At 41.3% G+C, this 23,956-nt stretch overlaps 1 protein-coding gene across 1 annotated transcript in view; it reads left to right on the forward strand.

Annotated features, from left to right (window-relative positions):
• The first annotated feature begins 909 nt into the window (after positions 1-909).
• Positions 910-23,956, forward strand: part of sncb (synuclein, beta) — a 33,238-nt gene continuing 10,191 nt past the window's right edge. Inside the window, exons 1-4 of the mRNA XM_017718381.2 lie at positions 910-1,071; positions 1,827-1,958; positions 16,209-16,238; positions 18,096-18,214. Of these exons, the coding sequence (XP_017573870.1) occupies positions 1,838-1,958; positions 16,209-16,238; positions 18,096-18,214 (270 nt within the window). The 5' untranslated portion in view covers positions 910-1,071; positions 1,827-1,837. The remainder of the gene's footprint in view (positions 1,072-1,826; positions 1,959-16,208; positions 16,239-18,095; positions 18,215-23,956) is intronic.

The following is a 23,956-nucleotide window of genomic DNA, read 5'->3' on the forward strand; positions in this document are numbered from 1 at the left end:
GCAAGACATTTCTAGCCAATTCTAGTACAGAAGGCAGGATATAACTAGTCAATTCTAGTACAGAGGGCACAGCATTACTAGTCAGTTCTAGTACAGAGGGAACAACGTTACTAGTCAATTCTAGTACAGATAGATGGCAGGACATTTCTAGCCAATACTGATACAGAGGGCTGGACATTTATAGCCAATTCTAGTACAGAGGGCACAGCATTACTAGTCAATTCTAGTACAGAGGGAACAACATTAATAGTCAATTCTAGTACAGATAGATGGCATGACATTTCTAGCCAATACTGATACAGAGGGCTGGACATTTATAGCCAATTCTGGTACAGAGGGCTGGACATTACTAACCAATTCTAATACAGAGGGCATGGTATTACTAGTCTATTCTAGCACAGAGGGCAGGACATTACTAACCAATTCTAATACAGAGGGCATGGTATTACTAGTCTATTCTAGCACAGAGGGCAGGACATTACTAACCATTTCTAGTACAGAGGGCTGGACATTTCTAGCTAATTCTAGTACAGAGCGTTGGATATTACTAGCCAATTCTAGTACAGAGGGCTGGATATTACTAGCCAATTCTAGTACAGAGGGCTGGACATTACTAGCTAATTCTAGTACAGAGCGCTGGACATTACTAGTCAATTCTGGTACAGAGGGCTGGACGTTACTAGTCACTTCTAGCACAGAGGGCTGGACATTACTCGCCTATAGCTTTGAAGAGGACAGGACATTATTAGCCAATCCCAGCGGAGGAGGAGAGGTAAGATACTACTGGCCAATCCAAGAGCAGATGCCCTGAGACGGCCTGCCAATCTCAGCAAAGCAAACAGCACAGCACTGGACAATCGTGCCGCTGGAGGCGGGGTTTGTCTGAATACGGGTGGGAAATTAAATGAGGCGGATGCTGAAGGTGGTGCTGTGAGACGGTCGGTCGCCATTGGCTGAGCGCCCTGAGAGCAAAAGGCCCAGCACAGCTTCCACTGCCACAGTCCCCTTTAACCCAGCACTGAATCTGCACAGCAGCTCAGCCATACGGGGCACGAGAGGCGTCTGAAAAAGGTGAGCAAACGGGGTTTTAGTCAGGGCTGAAATCAGAATAATTCCGCGTGTGAGTGAAGGAGGGAGGGAGGCGGACATGCAGACGGGGCGCCTTAAAGGACAGGCTGAGTGTTAATGTGATGGATGGGAATAATCTCAGGGTTGAATTATGAGCGAAACGCTGCGCTCCGTTGCTGAATTCGTTCCAGTCGTGTCCTGCATCCCTGTGGATGCAGCCAGTGGGCAGCCCAGTAAGGGCACCACGTTGAACGTGAAAATGAGCGTTTTTGGGCACAGTTAAGAGGGCAAGTGTGTCGTGACAGAGGCGTTCCTCAGATCTTATTCCCCCGGTCTCCTTTCATCCCTTCATCAGAATGCAAGGATGTGCGCGGTGAGGCAGCACCAGCTTCTGCTGTAGATGACAGTGTTCAGGGTTTTCTCCTTCTCCTTCACCCCGGGTGATATTGCATTCAGTCATAATTAATGAGCAGGTGCCCGTTAACCGTTTCAGGGACACGATGTGCCTCTAAAGGCGAGGAGAAAGAGAAAACGAATCTTGGTTTAATGGGGTGGGGGGGGGGCTTGGGGGGAGGGCTCACTGTGCGCGCGAGGAAATAACTGAGCTTGATAAGATTTCCTTTTGATGGCATCTTTTGTCCACCGTGGCTCTCTGGTGGCGATGGGGTGCCATTAACACGTCGTTGATGTAAAACAGTCCAGTGCAATGCAATGCAAGGCAGCGCATCAGCACTAACAGCTGCTCTGTTCCGACCCAGAGGGGGCCAGGATGGACGTGTTCATGAAGGGGCTTTCCAAGGCGAAAGAAGGCATGGCGGTGGCCGCGGAGAAAACCAAGGAAGGCGTCGCGGTGGCAGCCGAGAAGACCAAGGAAGGCGTGATGTTCGTGGGTAAGGAGAAAGGAGGGCGGGGGGGGATGCCATAAATATATAGGATGAGCGTGAGGATGTTGGAGGGGGGGGGGGCGGGGGGAGGATGGGGGGGGGGGGGCGTCTATATGGGTTAAGCCACGATTGTGTAATTACTCCATTGGCGGATGGGTGGGGCTCTCTCTCCTCCTGTCACGTTCTACAACCACTCACGACGTCATATTATGTATCATACTCACATTACAAAAGAGGGCTCTGTTTAGAACCTAAATGGTTCCTCAGGTTGATGGAGAATGTGCTGTATATGGTTCCTTTCTGATGTGGTTCTATATATCTTGCAAGCTCGACATCGTAACAGTAGCAGAAGCCTTTTTGGTGCTGTACAGAACCAGTTTCCTAAAGGATCTGTGTTGAGCCGTATGCCACACATTCTCCATCAACCTGAAGAACTGTTTAAGCTCGAAAAGAACCGTTTAAGCATGTACTGATGACCCTGCAAAGAACCATCTTTTTAAAGAGTGTATGTGAGCACGTTGGACAGAACTAAGCATGGAAAGAAACATACAGAGAACCAATGATTCTGTGTAGAACTCGTGGCTCTAATTAGAACACTAAAGAACCCTACGGAGCATTTTTTAAAGTGTGTGTACATTTCATGATGTCATACACTATATATTATACCAGGATGATATAGATATTTATCGCTGTTGTTGGAAGAAAAACCTCGTATCTGCAAAAATGGTAACTTTACAGGAGAAGGAAAAAACCTACTTTACTTTTAATGGAAGTCAGTGGAACCAGACGGTTTTCCAAGTCATTTTGTGTCATTTCTTTTAGTCCAGGCATCATGACATTTTCATGCAATGTACTGGGCAACAGACACTTTCAAATTATGCCAAAAACTGAGAAACGACAAAAATGGAGATACAAGGTTTTTTCCCCCAGCAACAGCGATATAGGCATATGTGTAGAGAGCATTGATCAGTAACCAATAGACTGGATTGAAAATCTGTATCTGCAGTCAGTCTCTCATCCATTAAGGTGTTAAGCAAATGTGAGGCTTTCCCAAATGCATCCATATATGTAGAAGTGGCATAAACCATGAGATACCAATCATAATCTCTAAGCAGTGAGCAGTTGCAACATAAGGTGTGCTGACATGTATTGAATATTTCATATGAATGTAATGGAAGACTGTGAGCTGAGAAGGGGATTAAAAAAAATCTTTGAGATGAGTCATTCAGAGTGGTTTGGTGTGGAATTCTAGAGAAACTTACCAAGTCAGAATTGTTCACAGTGGTGGTGATAGGAACCAAACGTCTGAAGAGGTTATTGCTCTAAAATTTCTCATACAGAAAATTATTTAGCAAAATGGTTCCATAAAAAAAATCCATATAGGGTGGAGAAAAAAACCTGTGTGTAACTGTTCACCATTTTTGACCACTATCAAGGCTACATACTGAAAGTCAGAAGTGTAGGTTCACTGGTGGTTTTGGATGGTAAACAAAATGGCTTTATGAATGACAGTAGGTTTATGTACAGTGAACAATTTTACACCAAACTGCTTTGAATGACGTCACATTTGGGTGTTGAATTATACAGGTATGATGAAAAATCTGTGAAATTCCCCTGTAAGTCACGTACTTGCAGTGTGTATTGATTTCATGTAAGTGTATGCATACAGCACACAGCATATACCCATTTAGGACAAACAAGCCATAATACAAGTGTATAAGAGAAGCTGTACTGTCGCAGAAGATCTGTTTCTCCTGTTGTGCTGGAGTGAGAAGCATGAAAAGTGTCATTTGGACCTGCTCCAGCTTCTCTGTGATCTCCTGCCCAGGTTGGATAGGAGCCTCGCCGGCCACATGTCACACTATTCCATGAGCTCACAGAGTATCACTCTGTGCTTTTGGTACAGGCTCCTCCCTTAACTCAACAGGGACACGACAGCATGTATGTGCACTGAGAATCGATGCTATACCATGTATTTTATCTAGGACAGTAGGTGGCTTTTTTTGGCTAAATATGGTAGATGTGTAGTTGTGGAAAGATAGGAGGAGATCTGTCCCATATACTGTGTGTGTATGTGTGTGTGTGTGTGTGTGTGTGTGTGTGTGTGTGTAAAGCCATGTGTTTGCATGGTACAGTGACACATTGCTCAGCATGCGGAGCAGAGTGCAAATTAGTGTAAGTTGGCTTGGTTTCTGTTTCAACACATTTAGGATTTAGATCTCAGAAAATGCAAGTACATTTATTTCATCGTTCTTGTTGCCCCTGTAGTGTAGGGGTTCATAATATGAGGCCTGGTATTATTATTATCAAGTACCATTAAGTTGATTCTGGCTTATGGTGACTATATCGATGCTTCTCAGGACAAAGTGATCTTTTAGTGTAGGGATACATAATATGAGACATGGGGCCAGTAACTTGAACCCTGTAGCACAGGGGTACATAATATGAGACCTAGGGGCCAACAAACTGACCTTGAAGTGTAGGGGTACATAATATGAGATCTAGGGGCCAACAAACTGACCTTGACATGTAGGGGTACATAATATAAGATCTAGGAGCCATCAAACTGACCTTGCAGTGTAAGGGTACATAATATGAGACCCAGGGGCCAACAAACTGACCCTGTAGTGTAGGGGTACATAATATGAGACCTAGTCACCAAAAAACTGACGCTGTAGTGTAGGGGTACATAACATGAGACCTAGGGGCCAACAAACTGACCTTGAAGCATAGGGGTACATAATATGACTATAACTCCAACAAACTGACTCTTTAGTGTAGGGTACATATTATGAGACCTAGGGGCCAACAAACTGTCCCTGTAGTGTAGAATCTGACTCCAGGTGACCATATAGTTAGTGTTTCTCATATGGCCTAGGATCCGATAACTTGCCCCTGTGGTGCAGGGTACATCATATGAGGCCTAGGGTCCGACAACTTCATCCTGTAATGCAGGGGTACATCATATGAGACATAGTGTCCAACAACTTGCCCCAGCAGTGCAGGGGTACATAAAATAAAGCCTAGAGTCCAACAACTTGGCCCTGTAGTGCACAGGTACATAATACAAGGCAGATATGGTCCTCCAGCAACCTCCTTCTGGCCCACGAGTACTGTAGCTTTTATAACAAGGCTCAAACTGAGGTAACACTGCTGCAAAAATGTCAAAGACTTAGCGGACAAGGGTTTGGATGCTATGTGGCCATTCGTCTTTAAGGTGTTGTTGATGTGCATTGTGTGTTTTGGACCTTCCATGCAGGTGGTCTTTGTGTAGCTCTGAATTTGATTAGTTAGAAACGATTCCCTTTGGTGAACAAAAAGGTTTCTGTAGAACACTCAGCCATTCAGCCCTCTGAGTACAGAATGAAGCTTAACAGACCACCTACAGTAGAGGAAAGAGCTCCGTGTGGCTGTACATCAAAAGACCAACCACAAATCAGCAGCATTTGGGTGTCATTGGTGGGCAGCGCAGTTAAAGCTCCTTATGACTTTGGGTTTCATTGTCGTGTAGTGATATCAACTGTGAATCAGTTGTGGAGGTTTGAATATGAATCATGTAGAACCACCTACTACCATCTACGGTACTATTTTACGGTCAGAATAAGTCAAATATAGCATAGAGCACGGTAACTTAGGCCTATATATAAAAGTGCATTAGATGGCATTAGCTCTTACACAACATATGCTGTGAGGGTGTAAAGAACACTGTATAGCGTGCATTGAAGCCAGTTTAAGTACACAGTAGCTGCGTTTTTATCAAGATTTTATGAAAAACTCTTTAATGCTTCACAATTTAGGCCAGAGATATTCAACACCTGTCACGGGGGGCTTGTGTCCAGCCAGGTTTGTTAATTGCCCTACTTATAAAACCCTATTAAACGTGGTAATGAACACATGAGTTGACTCAGGTGTTTTGAGCAAGAAAATCACCAAACTGTGGTGGATACCATCCAGGACCAGAGTTGAAGACTCCCAGTGAAGGCTATGGAACCATTGTTGGTAACATAACTTATAGTGTAAAGGGGACCAGCATAACCACACTCACAATCAAAGCCAAACAGCACTACTTTCGAAGGAAATGTAAAACGTTGGAACACTCCTGACGAAAATATGTGTTTTGTTGATCTTCTAAGTGAAAATCAGACGTCAACGCAGAGAATACTTTAACACAGAGAACACACTTAAATATGGCATTTTCAACAACATTTTAATACTCAGTTTTTATTTATTAACTAAGTTTAACATATTGGAAAAAAATAAACCAAACCAAACAGGTCACATTTTATGTTTTGTTGTCCCCCCAATATAGTATTCAGCAAGTTATTGTGCAATAAAACGTGTAGAAGTGTGTTCTCTGTAGAGGATGCGCTCACTTAATTTCACTTGGAAAACCAACACATATGAGCACAGGTTATATATAATGTATTTCTGACGTTTGAAACAATTTTATATCCATGTTACACTAAAATATATTAGAACTAAATCCAGGTTTATTAGAGCGTGTAATGTAACAGACCATGCTATTTAAAACTATTATTATTATTATCCTTACAGCAGCAGCTCAGAGTATGAAGACAAATTCAGTTCAGATTAAATGAACTGTGAAGTCACATTTAGTTCTAATTTAAATGTTATACATTAGGTGCAGTTTTATGTATCTCATTATTTGTATTGCAGACACGGATACATTAAATTCTGCTCCATTTTCTACCAGAAGTGCCTGTAGTGGCATAAACATCCATACACAAAAAAATCAGGTGTCTGTACTGGTCCAGAATTTCAAAATCAGTCCATCCCTAATATTACACTGGTGCTCCTTGCTGTGTAAATGCAGAATCTGTACAGTATTGTTTCATTCATTTGTGGGAGGAGAGTCTTGGGTTTCTGTTTGACACAAATTGGAGTTTGTTGTGGTGAACAGCACAGTGACAGTACAGTAGAAGAGCAGGGAAATAAGCACCAGCAGCCTTTTAGAGCTTTCTGTGCACTGTCTGCTGCACTGTAGGGGGGGATGAGGCAGGGCTATGAGGTTTTCTTCATATACTCCTGTGCATTTGAGACATGCTGTATTGTTCTAGGTTCATATTTAGTTCTTTAGCATAGCTCTGTGCGGGGAATCCATAATGGTTTCATAATGGAACCCTGCGTGGCGTCTGGTATAACTGTTTCATAGTGCTGCTATACAGAATGGCTTTATATGATTGTCCTAAACGTTTTCTCTGAATCTCAGCCCCAAGGAGAACCAATGTTCTTGTCACAAATTGGAGACTGTCTTATATAAGATCACGACCACAGAGTACAGGGAAAAGGCAAGGATATAGCATGCTCTATCCCTGTGACATTTTCTTTGGGGTTACAGATCATATCAGAGCTGTCAGAGTCCCTTTCTTTAAAATTAAATCCTACAATATTGAATTGCTCTTATTTTTACATTTCTATGGCCATTCAGACCAAAGAAGCACTGAGGAAAATGTTTTTGTTTGCTTGGTTTTATTACAGATGGACTTTTTAGGCCTTTTTGCTGTTTGAATATCAACAACTTTAAAGTGAATATTATTGGGAAACACTCGGGGCCTTCTAGGCCTAATGATTTATCTGAAAAAATAAATAATACAATAATAATAATACAAATTAGAATACAATAATATTTGTTCATATATATATATATATATATATATATATATATATATATATATATATATATATCAACTTTTGATTGGAAACACAAGATTAAAATTCTTGAATGATCAAACAGAAATATATCAGGATTTTCTGTCTAGCCAAGCGAGCTCTTCCATTGGTCAGGGCTTCAGGAGCTGAACTGAAGGCCTGATGTGTCGGATTAGCCACTAACAGAATTAGAAACTGACACTGGATTCAACTGACAGTGTATTGATTTACAATAAATCAGACCAATGTTGTGAAAGAAAAGCATCACTCTAGGCCATCTGGAAGTTCTAGATATGTCACTGACTGTGAATGTAAGCAAAACCAGGTCTCACTTAGTTGTTGGACTCTTTACTGAACGTCACTGTAAAACCTCTACGTACAAAGTAAATATATGTTAATATGTCTATTACAAGCTTCAAATAAAGGATGAAATGACTTTGGCACGCTTTGGATGTGGGTGTTTAGTCTACAACAGCCAATAAATGTTCATGTGAATTGCTCTTAGCTTAGAGCTAACAAACTACTAGTCCCATAGCGGTGGTAGCAGAAATGAGCATTATTGGAGAGGAGGTTATTCATGGCTCAAACTGAAGGCCAAAATCTAATACTAATGGCGATTTGTCACTGATATTACTTGAATACAACTTACACTGTGTGAATTTGCCACCTTATTGTTTTAAACATTTCCATCTACAGCTCCTGTTATAACTCCACATTTCTCTTAGGAACTTTTTGGCTGACCTTACCTCAGTAAACCTTTCATGAAGTTCAACAGTCTAGATCTAAACAATATTTTTCTAAACAATTTCTTGGCTTGGATATGTGGTTCTAGGAAAAAGCTAGATTGGTATATACCCTCTACATTATGTGGAGATTCTTTGACCTTTAAAATTGTTCTTCACGCTCACACAACGATGGTTCTTAAAAGAGCCATTCAAAGGTTCTAAAGTAGTTCAGAGAGCCATATTTTTAAGGGTGTAGAAGGCTAAGATATTCTGTGTGCTCAGTTTGAGAATACTCACTTTGATCAGAAATCAATGAGGAATATATTAAAGAGCAGCGCAGCAGAAGGTGCTGCTGATTGGCTGCTTCGTCCTTGCTGTGGGACGAGAAATTGATCTTATTTATTGACCCACTTTCATTGATCAACTGGGCGCTCTAATGGTCATACTGCAGTCTTTATTTAGTATAACCGTTTAAGTCTTGTAAATCATATAATCTTATGATATCTTAATGATATTCTGTGTGGATGCAAAACCTGCTGAACATGTGCGTACATACATGCAGCTGGCTTCCCAGAGAGAGCCAATTACCCCAGATATCTTAAGCCGGTCTCCTGGTGGTTTGCAAACACAGGCGATAGGAGATCTGCTTGTTTGTGTTGTGAGCTTGTAGGCTACGAGGTAGTGATGGCAGGTTATGACACTAGACAGGTCTAAAAAATAACACTTGTCAATTAGGGCTGGCCTGCATAGCATTTTATACCCTTTGGATACTTGCTTGATATTCGTTCTCAATAGTACACTTAAAAGGAATATTTTCATTTCACATTTGACCATCATTTTAAGTATATTTGTTCGTTTTATTTATGTCCCAAACATGCCAGCAGACAGATAAGCTGTAACAATATGTCGAATGAGTTGACATATTGAGAGAAGAGTCTTGTAGAAGTGAGTTCAAGGCTTTATAAGTCTTTAAGAACTGGTCCAACCTCAGCACATGAAACTTCAACAGGTGGAACGTAAATATTGCTTAGGATTGACGCCTCTGAGGTATTTTAAAGTTTTATGCTTCATTTGTATAGATTTATGCCCATTCATATCTTTTAAGAATCAGCTAAACCGATTATCTATCCTGCTATCTGTCTCTTAGTTCCACAGCTAAACAAGTGACAAGATACATTTTCTTTAAATTTCTTTAAAAATAGTTTCTTTAAATAAGTATCATTCAACATTCAAACTGTAGCCAAACAAATGAGCATGTTGTTTTTTTTGTTTGTTTGTTTGTTTAAATGTCGTTTGCCATCCCTGCTGGTGTATGCTGCTCTATGTTGGTCTTGTGCTGGTGCAGCTGGTCACCCAGTTTGGTCATGCTGGTTGACCAGCATACCAGCATCCAAAATGCACCATATACTAGTTTTGACCAGCATAATAACTACTGTTGCTGCTGACCAGCATACCAGCATCCATAAACATGTTGGTTTTGCAGTCTTTCAAAGAAAATCGTAATGAGGTGTGTGCCTGTGTTCAGACTTTAGCTAACATTACTTGGATTTTTAAAATAAAGTAAAGCTGTTTTTTCTGGTTTATGATCAGTTGTTTTGTTTAAAATAAGCCTCTTACTCTGAATTGTCAGTGATCCACGAGAGTGGTCTAGAATGGTCTGAGAGTGGTGGGGACTAAAACACTAGCGAAGTAAGACGCTTCCGAAGGCTAAATGAATTATTCAGGCCAGCTAAACTGCTGACGCACTGTGTCACGTTTCAGAGCCCCTCCCCAGCTACAGCAATAAATCAGTGAAGCATGGCGTCTAACTAGCTACCCCATATGGAAATCTGATATATGTCAATATATGAAGTATATTAGCTATAAGGATTTTCCTTTTATCCAGCTTGTTACGTATGGAGATTTATGTGGCCTCAATGCCAACTTATTAAATATGGGGCATATATTTCAGCCATATATCAACGCATACAAACATGTATGTTTAAAACACATTTAGCAGTGTATGATAGAAAACTTTATTTTTACAGGTATGATCTCATATATGGCTTCATGTTATATATGGTTTTTAAACATCTTTGTTTTTTCCATGTTTCCTAATGAAATGAAAGTTAGTCTAATAGCCACATAACTAAACTCTAAATACATGCATGTAATACATTTTTTAAAACATGAAATATTTTATATATATATATATATATATATATATATACACACACACACACACACACACACATATATATATATATATATATATATATTTTTTTTTTTTTTTTTTTTTTTTTTTTTTTTTTCAAATTACATAGTGACAATTATATCTGATGTATGATGATGTCCATATATTTTGTGATATATGATATATGAGTGTATATGGCCATATATCAGATTTCCGTATGGGACTGGTCACATTTTAATGTTTAAAAGTTGATGTTTACCATTAGCTAACAGCTATAGATGTTACAGAATTCACAACCATCTGTCACTGTGTTTGCACACTGTGAAATTAGACCTCTGCATTTAACCCATCCGTGCAGTGAAACACCCACATACATGCACACTAATGAACACACACACTTGGGGGCAGTTAGCACACTAGCCCAGAGCAGTGGGCAGCCCTATCTACAATGCCTGGGGAGCAACTGGGTGTTAGGTGTCTTGCTCAAGGGCACTTCAGTCATGGACTGTCAGCCAAGTGGATTCAACCGGCAACCTTCCGGTCACAGGGCTGGTTCCCTAACCTCCAGCCCACGACTGCCCCGGTTAACAAAACAAATACATTTCACTGCAGTACTACACTTTTTATCAGCTACAACATGACATGATTCAAATTCATTACCGAAGGACTCTTTTAAATAATCAAAAGTGAAGAATGTCTCACCTGAATGTCTGTTAGAACAGTTTCCCTCCAAACATCAGTGTGCATCTGCTACAGCACCAGTTAGCATGGTGTTAGCATAACACTGCAGGTGCTAATGGAAAGTTAGCGTTAAAAATAGGTAATGACAAGATTCTTACGAAGCAAATGAAAAAGTTTACACATTAAACGTTGCCATGGCATGACATGCTCACAATTTGAATGTATATGACTTGAATGTAACCAACGTAAATTAAAGATTCAAGCATGTCTCCCTACTAGAAAAACCAGCGTTGACTAGTACCAGCAAAACTAGCATATGCTCTGTTTTGGATGCTGGTATGCTGGTCAGCTAGCATGACCAGACTGGGTGACCAGGCTAAACCAGCACCAGACCAGCGTAAACTAGCTCAGACTATCATGGATGCCAATCTCTACTGTTTTTATCAGTCAGCTAATCAGGTTTTAGAACTGGACCTGTCTGCCTGGCTGCAGACTGCAAGGTGGAACTGGACATTGTTGATTTCAAAACCCCCAACGTATTTGACTCAGAATCACAGATCAGGCTTTGGGCTAGATAAATAAGCCCCATATCATTCATGTTTTTGTTACGATCTTTTGATAGTGCTATTGGTTTTGGGTCCAAAGCCTAGAATAATTTCATAGCATCTATAGTCAATTATTAACACCCATGAAAAATGGTGTATACCATGAGTGAAACCTTTTTTTGGTGCTGTTTTCCTATAAAAGAGAGGGAGGGCCTCGCAATTTATACCAGCCGTCCCTGGTCTGAGGTGTTCCTGAACACTAGGGCAGCGTCGCTCGGGCCTCACACACTGCGAGAATGGTGCCCTAGAAAGCTACGCTTGAGCTGCCTGATGTGCTGAGAGGAAAAAAGGGGGAGAGAATGAGGGGGGAGGAGGTGAGAGGAAGAGAGAGAGGCAGAAAGACGGAGAAAAGAGAGTGGGAGAGGAGGGGGAGAATAGAGGAAGAGAGGCCGAGAGAGGAGTGAAAATGATACAGAGGGAGATTTTGATCTTCAGAGGCCAGATGAAATGTGCTTGTATGGAGGAAGGGTGTGAGGGAGCTGATTTTCACTCCACCTTGGACAGCAGCTGCACATGCACAGCTGGGAGGAGATGAGAGGAATGCATATATCCGCTGGCCTCCTGTTAGCATGTAGCATATCCCTCTTCGCAGCATCCCTGCTCCACCATTTCTTTTTCCCTCTCCTCCCCCTCTCCGGGATCAGTCCACTGGGATTCCTGCAGGGGACTCCTTTCGCTGCATGAATCTCATCCCCTGCATATTTCACATCTAGGCTAAAAGAACACTTCACCCAAATAAGCTTACAGGCTAATGATGAGTGGAAGCTACTAGCACTGAGCAAATTAGATCACGCGAGTTGTTTCCTTCTGCACGGATCCCATCTTTGTTTTTTTATTGCTGATCTAAGCGAACAGATGCCTTCACCTAAAACACATGCTAATAATGAATGGAAGCTAGTTAGCATGAATCAAATGAGATTAAATGAGATCATGCTAAGACTCGCCCTCTGGATTGATCTCTCCATTTATAGATCTATCCTACAATAAGTTAACGTGCTAGTGATGAAGCTTCCAGTTAGCGCTGAGCAAATCCCAGTTAGCACAAATAGTCCAGGCCAGTTTTGGGCCACATCCTTGGGTTTGTTCTGACCCAGAATATGGCTGCAGATCTGTCCCAACTACATCACTGGTCCACAGCATTAGCGCCAGAATTGGCCCACAGATATAAACATGATGCAAAACCGTACGGTAGTCCAACCAAAACTCGTGTATGAAAGTCAGAATCAGCCCAGAGCTATCTGCTATCTGGGAATGAGATCATGCTAGTGGTTACCCTCTGGATGGATCCTGTCCCTGCCTTAATTTATAGATGTGGTACACAGACATGCTAATGATGAATGAAAGCTATGAGTTAGCACTGAGCAAGTGAGATAAAATGCCGCTGTGCTAACAATTGCCCGCTGGATTGATCCAATGCCTGCCTTATTTTATAAATCTAGGTTAAAATACATTAAAATGCTAATGATGAACAGAAGCTATCCGTTAGCATTGAGAAAACTGAATGAGATCCTGCTGACTCCTGCATTGATTCTTCACTGACATCATTTGCAAAGGAAATTCCTTCCCAGATAGCAAGAGGATAGCAGGCTGCTGTTGTCCCGCTGACAGGAGAGCTGGCGACCCACTGGCTTTTTGCTCAGCGTTTTCCAGTCGGCCCACTGTCTGGATTTCAAAGCTTTCTCAAATGATATGTGCATTCATGACATTTCGGCAGAAAAAAAAAAGCAAATTATGTCATATTTCCGTCCACTACAGTTCTGCGAAGAAGGTTTAGAAGCTTTTGTGATTAAGGGCTGCATCGAAACAAGCAAGATGGAGAGATTTAATTGTTTGTTCAATGAAAACCATTTTCTGTCACTCTTCTTCACATTTTGACTTTAGTGTTATTCTGTTCCACCTCGTCCTAGTCTAAAACTCTTTTAGCAATATTTTGTTGTTTTTTCAAATGTTGGGCTTTTTCCATTCAAGCTTTTTAAAATTTTTTTTGCACATTTCCAAATTCGCAAAAGAAATGGTGGAAGGAAAACCCACTGCTGGTGGTTAAGCCACTTTTTCATTGCTAATTTTTTCACTCACAGCCCAGTTTACCTGTTTTCCTTCATTTCCTTCCTTCATTATCCTTTGAAAATTGGCGTAGTAAATAATTTTACCAGCAGTGTCATAAAAAAAGCTGGTTACACATCTGTAACCAGTCTAGCGCAGTGTCAGCAACACCATTTTCATTAAAGGCATTTTATATTAGACCTAGTTATCAATTTGTCTTTGTGTGAAATAAAAGGCTATGTGCATTTAAAATCTATTTGTGGAGGTTAAAAACTAGTAAGACCTTGTGTGCAGAACAGTAGGGTGGTCTGGGGGTGGACCAGCAGTAGCAAACAGTAACGGAGCACCGACTTTATCAAGCCAGCGAGCCGATGTATGCTACCTATGCCATACTATCTGCGCTCCTCTTCCTCCTCTTCCTTATTAAAAGAATACTTCAGCCAAAAACACTAACATACTAATAAATGAAGAGAGGCTTGCAGGTAGCGCTGAGAAAATGAGATGTTGCTTCTAATGAATTCCTGCTAGCTTTCATTCTCACTTCTTCCCTGACACCATTAGTGGTGGATTAGAGGACTCCTTCCTCTGCGTAGATCCCATCTGAGGCTCATTTTTCAGAAAGAATAAGACCCCAATATGCTACCATGCTAATGATGAGTGGGAGCTACCAGTTAGCCTGAAGAAAGGAGATAAAATGAGCTCAGTGTCTCATTAGCTCTCCTTCTCCACTGACACCATTAGCCTATCGGTATGAGGCATTCTCTTCACTCTTTGTCCTGAGATCATTCAGAGGCTGATACACGTTCTCTCGCTGTCACTTAGTCATCACATCAGCTGTGCTGAAGACAGAACTGTGAATGGGAGGAAAGTTGGAATCAAATTCAACCACAATTACGTGTCTGTGGAGTTTGTCACAGTTGTAGCCTATGTCCACATGCAAATGTTTGGACACCAACGGTCAGATTTTTGCTGTATTAACCCAGATAGCAAGAGGACAGTGGGCCGCTGTTGGCCTGCTGATGGCAAAGCTGGCGGCCCAGCATTTTCTCAGGGTTTTTTTGGGCGACGCACTGGTGGTTGGGCTGAGTCTTAGACAAAATTCCACTTTTCATTGCTCACTTTCCACTCACAGCTCAATTTACTTACATTTCCTTAATTTCTTTTATCATCTTTGTAAATCACTTTAGTAAACCATTTTAATTCAGCAATGTGTCAGCAACAATATTTACAAAGAAAAAAACAAATAAGCAAAAAACATTTTATATCAAGCCTAGTCATTCATTCTTTTCCTGTTGGTTGTTTGTAATATTTGTGTTTATTTTACAAAATAAAAGTCTGCAGACACTTAAAATTTTTGTTTGAGGGGATTCAAAACTAGAGAATACCTTGATATATGCTTTCTGGGAAGTGAAAATAAGTTAGCACACCCTCTGCAGTGAACATACAGTACACAGTTACTGCTTATTTGCTATATTTTTCATAAAATGTACTTTTCACATTTTTTTTCATGTTTTGCTGAAGAATGTCATATTTAAGTCTGTTCTGTGTAGAAGATTAGATCTCCCATTTCCACTTACGATCAATAAAACATGCGTGTGCATATGTAGTGGAAGTGGATGGATTGCCAAGTGAGTATATTACGGTAGAACATACATAATATAGTTCTGATAAAGTCCAGTAAGTGAACATACAGCAGCATGTGTGAACCTAAAGCTGGTGCAGAGTGTTTCTGGATCGTTCTGTCCAGGCCTGCTGGCTGTCTGTGACCACACGGCTGTATGTAGAATTTCATTAAGTTTAATGGCTTAAAGGTTATATGGATGAACGACCCCAGCGGGGACATCTGCCCTTTGAAGATCAATATTTTTCCTCTGTCCTGCTCTGTGGGGGCGATTCTTCTAAATAGAGCACTCTGCCTATTATGTCAGGTTTATGTAGCAGGTTCAAATGAAGGGTTAGTAAATGTAAATATGATCAGACGCATAAACTACCAAGCTAAAAAATATCATTTCAGCTCGACATTAAGATGAAAAACGTGTGTCGACAGTTTAGACTCTACTATTCCAGCCCTGCACAACACCACCTGTTTTTACTAATTAGCCTCCCTTCATTGTGAAGGAGGAGAGCTCATTAATGAAAACAGGTGATGTTGGAGGGGGATGGTCTGAATAGACAGGGCAGTGCTCTGCTCTGATAACCACTCTCGGAGCTGCACTGTACTACAGTCGTGACTCTCTGCTGAAGCTGATTCAGCGCGTTTCCTCTCTTTCCTTTCACAGCTAATGACAAGGTGTGGATACAGACGTGATTTCAAAGAAACACAAAACTCATCTTATGTCTCACTTTTTTTCCTTTCCAGGCAGCAAGACCAAAGACAGCGTTGCGACGGGTGAGCCAATTCTCTCAGCCTTGTAAATAATGAATGGCTTTTATTTAATGTTCAACGAGAATGCCTTGGCTTCCAGCCACTCCACAGCACGGAGACAGTGACAGGTGTAAAACTGTAAATTTGGTGGGCTGTCCCTGTAGGATTAAATTACACACTCTGCTGCACTTACTCTTACAACGAGACTGAGCCGGTTCCCTCACAGTGCTTATTCAGCAAAGCCTAATATACCTTTATTTATTTATTTAACCTTTATTGAGCCAAGGCAGCGGCGCTGAGTTTTTCACCTCTGTTCCAAGTGAGCTGCGAAAATTTAACTGTAGGCAGCTCAATAAAAAGAAATGATACAAATCCAATTCTGGAGAAGCTGGGACAGTCGGTACAAGGCAAATGCAGACAGAAAGCAGTGATCTGAAAGACCAGATATTTAATGTTTTCACTTATTAACTTTAATGTTTTTGTATATACACATATATCTTAATTGGATGTGTGAGGAAGACTCGCCAGACTGATTAGAATCCATAATCCATAAAAACCAGAGTAAGAGTCAAAAACAGTCCAAAGGTCAAAACACTAGAAAAATCCAAAACGAGCAAAAGCGCCAAAGGGAGGTCCAAAAGCAGAGTCAAAGAGTACAGAAAGGGGTCAAGGCAATGCAGTTAGTGTACTGAAGGTCCTTAAATAGTCAGGTGAAATGCGCTGCAGGTGAGGGGTCAGGGTGCAACTAGGGAGAATGTCAGTATTCAGGTGAGGCTGACCTCTGATGTTTCCAAAAAGTTGGGACAGAGGCAAGTTTACTACTGTATTACGTCACCTTTCCTTTTACCAATGTTCAGTTGTTGTTGCAGAGACGTCCTTGAAAAAGACGTTGTCTAGATGGTAATGCTTGTTGCTACTAAATGCATGTGAACCTCTCAGCAGTACTGGTGCCTTCTCAGATATGCAAGTTACCCACTAACACACCTCTGTTTTCTGACAACAATCTGGATGGTTCTTTTTGCTCTTTGGCCCAGAGAACACAACGTTCATCCTTTCCAAAAATGATTATTATTGTCAGTCCATCAGATGAGCTTTAGCCCAGATCTTTCACTTTGTAAAATGTTAAGCTGTCCCAACGTTTTTGGAATTGAGTTTGTTTGTCTCTTCTATTAAGCACCGTTCTTAAAATGATGGCTCATAAAAGACGAACACAAGGTATAGGATAGTTAAGAGCCTACGGTTGATTTGACTCCTCTGAATTAAAATAGAATAGAATAGAAGATTCATAAGAAGAGATTCATATCCTGCTGCTGGTTGCATTAGCTGTATATAGCTGTAGGTAGGCTCATTATAATGTAAGTGTCAACTAAATTCAGGGTTATGCATTACTAAATCAAAGTGTTTACACTATGACAGTAGATGAAGAATGGATATATGGAAACTGGATGTTCCTTGTTCTTTTAATGGAGAAGCAGTGGAACATTGTGGAATTAATTCTACTATGAGACATGGTACAATGTTTTTTTTTTCAATGCCCGCATGTAAGCCCAGTATTACTCTAAAAATATCCAAGATGCTTATCTATATATGCATAGAATATCCATGAAACGGTGCATTGAGTTGCCATGGTCGAGTAACCCCCAAACAACTCAGCCGCACAACTGACCCATCAATAATATCCCCACAATAACACTGAATCCAAAGTGTAAGACAAGAATACTCTATATCACTGAAAACTCCACACAAATACATGGGCGTACATTAGCCTTGTAAAGTCGCCTTATTGAGATGTTTGACTGCTGTTGGAACAAATAAATTAGAGCTAGTCTACTATATCTAGTCTGAGTTATTCATGGGCTGAAGCTGTTTTTTCTGTCACAGTGGCTGAGAAGACGAAGGAGCAGGCGTCTCAGCTCGGCGGGGTCGTGCTGTCTGGTGCCGGAAACATCGCCGCAGCCACCGGCCTCGTGAAGAAAGACGAGTTCCCCAGTGACATGAACGTACGTCTACGACTCTTTATGACCCTTTTCTGTTCTTTAGTGCATTGAAGGATTTGGGGAAAAAAAAAATCAAATACACCCCCCTCCCCCCTTACCGTAAATGTAATCGGTCAGTTGAGACATGTTTGGTGTTTAGTTTTATACTGGAGTTGTGAGTCTAATGCAGCTAACAAATAATGGAAGCTTATAGTGGAAGCTTATACCTCACTAATTATCACTGTGCAATCTACACACCTTAATTATCACACTTGCCTCAAACCTTGCCGAGTTGTTAATTACTCACAAAGAGACTTGCTGATGTGGTTTCTGATGCTGTATAAGATACTGCTATCTATAAACATGGACAAGTGTACATCACTTAACTTAAAACAGTAATACCAGCCGTCTTAAAACTGGAATTATGTCTATTATTTTACAGATAACTAGCTATTAGAACTGTTCCTTCATCCCCTTGCTGCAGGCCTCTTAGTGGCCATTCTACTGGCAGAATGAAAATGGACTCATCAAATATTTTTATAAATACAATAAAATAAAATATTTTGGTTCAATATGTAAGCAAAATGAAGTTAAAATGTTTTAATAAAATCTAAGTTAAATGTAAATCATATTTAATATCTAAAAAGACTGAACTGAGCGCCCTCCAAAACAGGCTTTAGTAGCATTTTGTAGGGTATTAGTGCATGTAAACATCAGAGGCATATTAACACATGATGATCAGTAAACATATGCTGTATACTGTATACTCTCAGCGAAGAGAAGCTTGCAATACAAAACCACCTTCTTGAGCGTACAAGCTTGACAGCTCTTTGCGGGTTTCTTTTAGATGCTGTGTATGAGCGTCTTGTGCACCAACCAATCACAGGCTTTGTTGCAGTGTGCTTATCATAGATTTCACCCAGCTGTTATGTGTGTATGGCAAATTATGTCTGCAGTCGTTCATTTTCTACGTAGTTATTGAATTTTTCAATAATTTGAAAAAATTTGAAAATTTGAAATTAATAATAATTTTCAATCTTTTTTTCACCAAGCCAGGCGAAAAATATTTACTTTTGTATTTTCAAATGTTTTCGTATGTCTGTTTGTGTTAATGACTGCCTTAAACAGACATACACCTCACATTTCAGTAGCTTTTTATTGTTACTGTGATATTCAGTAATAAGCTTGCTCTGAAACTGTACAGCAAAGGCGGCATAGAGCTTCTTTTATACAGTGATAGGAAACATGGTATCACTCAGAAAGCTCCAGTTCCACATGGTCCCCTAATCACTATGCACTACATTCAGAAACATGGATCACCATAAAAAACACTATTATATGGAAGAGAATTTGTGATCATAGTAAATGATTGCAGACATTACGTCATCTGGGGTTGCTGTTGCTGTGCAACAGCAGATTCCATCATAGAAACACTACAAACATCCTGCCACCGGTCAACTATAACCACTGAGTCTGACCGCAGTCATGAGAAGAGCTTACTCACATCTCTAGCAGGTCAGATGAAACCTCTGTGGAGATGCTGCCATTGTAGATAGGCTCAGTAACCCTCTCCTGAGAATTATGGGTATCCCCTATCTGCTAGGGTACATTGATTGTGTAATACTTATTGTGGCGTATTGTGGGATTGTTTGAGTGCACTGGATCCACTGCTGTCGGACACCACTATGAAATGACGTGACTCCAAAACAGTACATTGTATAGTGAACTGGGCACAGTTTTGGACACAGCGAAAGAGTCCGGTTGGGTCACCGAAGTATTTTCCATAAGTTAGGGTTATTTTGCCATAATATGAAAAATCTGACAGGTTACAGATACAGCTGAGGCCTTGATACTGCAGTGTCCTGCTACCACAGTGATGATTGAATAGTGTAAAGTGTGTTAATGGTGATTATGTGACAGAAAGAGCAGCATAAACAACATTTCTGATAATCGTGTTCATGCAGTTCTGCCTCAGTGCACAGGTGACAGAGCGTGAGGCCCATAATCTCATTGGGAATATCGTCTCTCTCTCTGTCTCTCTCTTACTCTCTTTCTCTCTCTCTCTCTCTCTCTCTCTCTCTCTCTCTCTCACTTCCTCTCATTTTGACCTTGCTCAAGGTCAGGTAGCAGTGCACTGAGCAATTAGAACCACACTGAGGGGGAACAGGCTTGTTTACATTGTACTCAGGTCTTCTCTGAGTGAGACAGCAGTTTTATTAGTCTGGAATCACATTTTATTAATTAAAGCCCTAAAGTTTTAATCCCTTTAAATGGCCACAAGCTGTAGGCAGGTCCAGGCTCCTATTCCTCACTCTGTTCTTCATGTAGTTACTGACTAATAAGTCTTAAGGTTTAATGAGCTTGGCATTTTAAGGAGTTAAAGGAATAGTTTGGTGAAAAATCAGATGTACTCAACTCTAAATCCACTCAAACCACATTCCGGTGTTGATTAAACTGCAGAAAGCCACAGACTATGTTGTTACTTTTTGTTAATAACTGTTAATATCATATTTTTGGATTGAAATTTAATATTTACAAATGGGAACAACAGAAAACATGCTGTGGAAATGTGGAGTCAGATTCTGCACAGAAGTTGCCTAAAATATTACTTGGCGTGAAATACTACTGTGACATCATTTGAAAATACCTCTTGCCCTTTAAATTGTATGTAAATTTCATGATGAATGGACGAGTGAAAAACGTCTGGCTCCATTGAGTTCCATTAAAATTGTATGCGTTTTCCTCCTCCTTTAAAGCTACCATTTGGAGATGAGGTTTTTTTTCCGACAACAGCGATATACCGTAATTTCACATGTCTGAGTGGTCTTAATGAAGGCTTGCATGTGGTATAAGCAGGTTGAAAGAATTGTTGGGATTTTGGGGATGTATTTACAGACAAGATTTGAGTGGCTATTGACTCTAGTGTTTGTTAGCAAGATTAGCCTCGTTAAGCACTGGCACTTAACTACTAAAGCAAAATTTACATCTCAAAGATGTCTCGGCTAATCAAGTACATCTGCGACAGGTGGAAAATTGTGTAATTTCATATCTCGCGAAACTGTTTCTTTACATCTGAATTCATGCTGTCTTACATTATAGGATACACATGTTTTTTGTTTTGGAAACATTAGAACATTTGACATTATGTCACACACAGATTGAATAGAATAGGTTCTTTGATCATATGACACAGGTGTGTGCATCAAACAGATGTTAAACTGCCATATATATTAATGTTCTTACATTTGGTGAATTGCCGCTACAAATTTGTTTGTAAATTACATTGTGAAGTGGCGTTTAAAGTCTTAAGAATTACGTTTAACTTGTAGAGTTCTGCAGACGCACGGCTTAATATCAACAAAGACTATCTAACCTGTAATTCAGACGGCTGGTTGTATACTGATTGAAGGGAAGGCCAGAGTCTGCAAGATATAAGCAGATTTGCTCGGGATTTTCCTTAAGACGGCACTGTAGGCCATACTGTGGTCAGATCCTTTTGTCAACTCAGTAATCTCATAAATCTCTTAGAGAGGAAACCAGCGTAAGAAGCTTTCACGTGCACTGCTGCACTGTTTCCTGTCAGCTGCTTTGATTGTGCCGTAGCCTGTTTACTGTTAAATGTACAGTGCTCTGGCACTGTTAGCTGTGCAGGACCGTGTCTGTGTTTACTACATGGTGTCTGTGTTAAATCATTAAGAATGAAGTTTTTACATCTTGAAAATAGTATGTTGAGTGTACAACATTGCCACTGTTAACAGTGCAGCACTGTGTTTATAGTGTAATAAGGTTAATAAGAGATAGACAGACAGACAGACAGACAGACAGATAGATAGATATTGTGAACTTTGCAGTTTGGTCTTTCAGTTTTCTGTGTTTACTGGTATCTGCTGTGTGAACTCCACAGTACCTTGTTTACAGCTGCCATTATGTATCATGTCTACAACTGTTTATTGTATAACTTCTGTTAGGACCAGTGATCGATTATAAAAGCTTTGAAGGCCGTTTGTCGGTTCAAACAGTGAGGTAGCAGTTGCGCTACTCCAAATACACCCAAGCAAAATTAAAATAAGGATAATTGAAATGAAAAGGGATAATTATGCTTATCTTCTCATATTCATATTATGCTATAATGAAATGTGTCTATAATATTTATATTACCTTCTTGTAGTCTTGTTTGAATGCCTGGTATAAAGTATAAGGCAGAAATTGAAAAATTATTACTGTAATAATAATAATAATAATAATATGTTTAATTTATGTAATGCCCTTCTCAAACACGACAGGAAATGACATAATACAACAATAAACAAAACAACCCACAACACACATACCTCCTTTCCCAGCTAGCATAGGGGAAACTTCCGAAATTACGGTGCAGAGTTAGTTGTTTATCCAGCCTTGTAGCTGGGATGTTGCATTAGTCAGGTGAACGTTCCAGGCAGCTGCAGCATGGCACTGCTCAGGAGGCTGCGCCAGGCTGCAATGTTGCATCACTGAAGTGGCCAATTCAGACAGCCTCATAGCTGTGATGTTGTATCTCTCAGGTGGCCAGTGCAGACAGCCTCGTAGCTGTGATGTTGTGTCACTCATGTGGCCGGTCCAGACAGCCTCGTAGCTGTGATGTTGTGTCTCTCAGGTGGCCAGTGCAGACAGCCTCGTAGCTGTGATGTTGTGTCACTCATGTGGCCGGTCCAGACAGCCTCATAGCTGTGATGTTGTATCTCTCAGGTGGCCGGTGCAGACAGCCTCGTAGCTGTGATGTTGTGTCACTCATGTGGCCGGTCCAGACAGCCCCGTAGCTGTGATGTTGTGTCTCTCAGGTGGCCGGTGCAGACAGCCTCGTAGCTGTGATGTTGTGTCACTCATGTGGACAGTGCAGACAGCCTCATAGCTGTGATGTTGTATCTCTCAGGTGGCTAGTGCAGACAGCCTCATAGCTGTGATGTTGTATCTCTCAGGTGGCCAGTGCAGACAGCCTCATAGCTGTGATGTTGCGTCACTCAGGTGGCCAGTGCAGACAGCCTCATAGCTGTGATGTTGCGTCACTCAGGTGGCCGGTGCAGACAGCCTCATAGCTGTGATGTTGCGTCACTCAGGTGGCCGGTCCAGACAGCCTCACAGCTGTGATGTTGTGTCTCTCAGGTGGCCGGTGCAGACAGCCTCGTAGCTGTGATGTTGCGTCACTCAGGTGGCCGGTCCAGACAGCCTCATAGCTGTGATGTTGTGTCTCTCAGGTGGCCAGTGCAGACAGCCTCGTAGCTGTGATGTTGTATCTCTCAGGTGGCCAGTGCAGACAGCCTCGTAGCTGTGATGTTGTATCTCTCAGGTGGCCGGTCCAGACAGCCTCGTAGCTGTGATGTTGTGTCTCTCAGGTGGCCGGTCCAGACAGCCTCGTAGCTGTGATGTTGTATCTCTGAGGTGGCCAGTGCAGACAGCCTCGTAGCTGTGATGTTGTATCTCCCAGGTGGCCGGGCCAGACAGCCTCGTAGCTGTGATGTTGTGTCTCTCAGGTGGCCAGTGCAGACAGCCTCGTAGCTGTGATGTTGTATCTCTCAGGTGGCCAGTCCAGACAGCCTCGTAGCTGTGATGTTGTGTCTCTCAGGTGGCCGGTGCAGACAGCCTCGTGGCTGTGATGTTGTGTCTCTCAGGTGGCCAGTGCAGACAGCCTCGTAGCTGTGATGTTGTGTCTCTCAGGTGGCCAGTCCAGACAGCCTCGTAGCTGTGATGTTGTGTCTCTCAGGTGGCCGGTGCAGACAGCCTCGTAGC

The sequence above is a fragment of the Pygocentrus nattereri genome, chromosome 11 (assembly GCF_015220715.1).
Source record: "Pygocentrus nattereri isolate fPygNat1 chromosome 11, fPygNat1.pri, whole genome shotgun sequence".
Classification (NCBI taxonomy): Eukaryota; Metazoa; Chordata; class Actinopteri; order Characiformes; family Serrasalmidae; genus Pygocentrus; species Pygocentrus nattereri.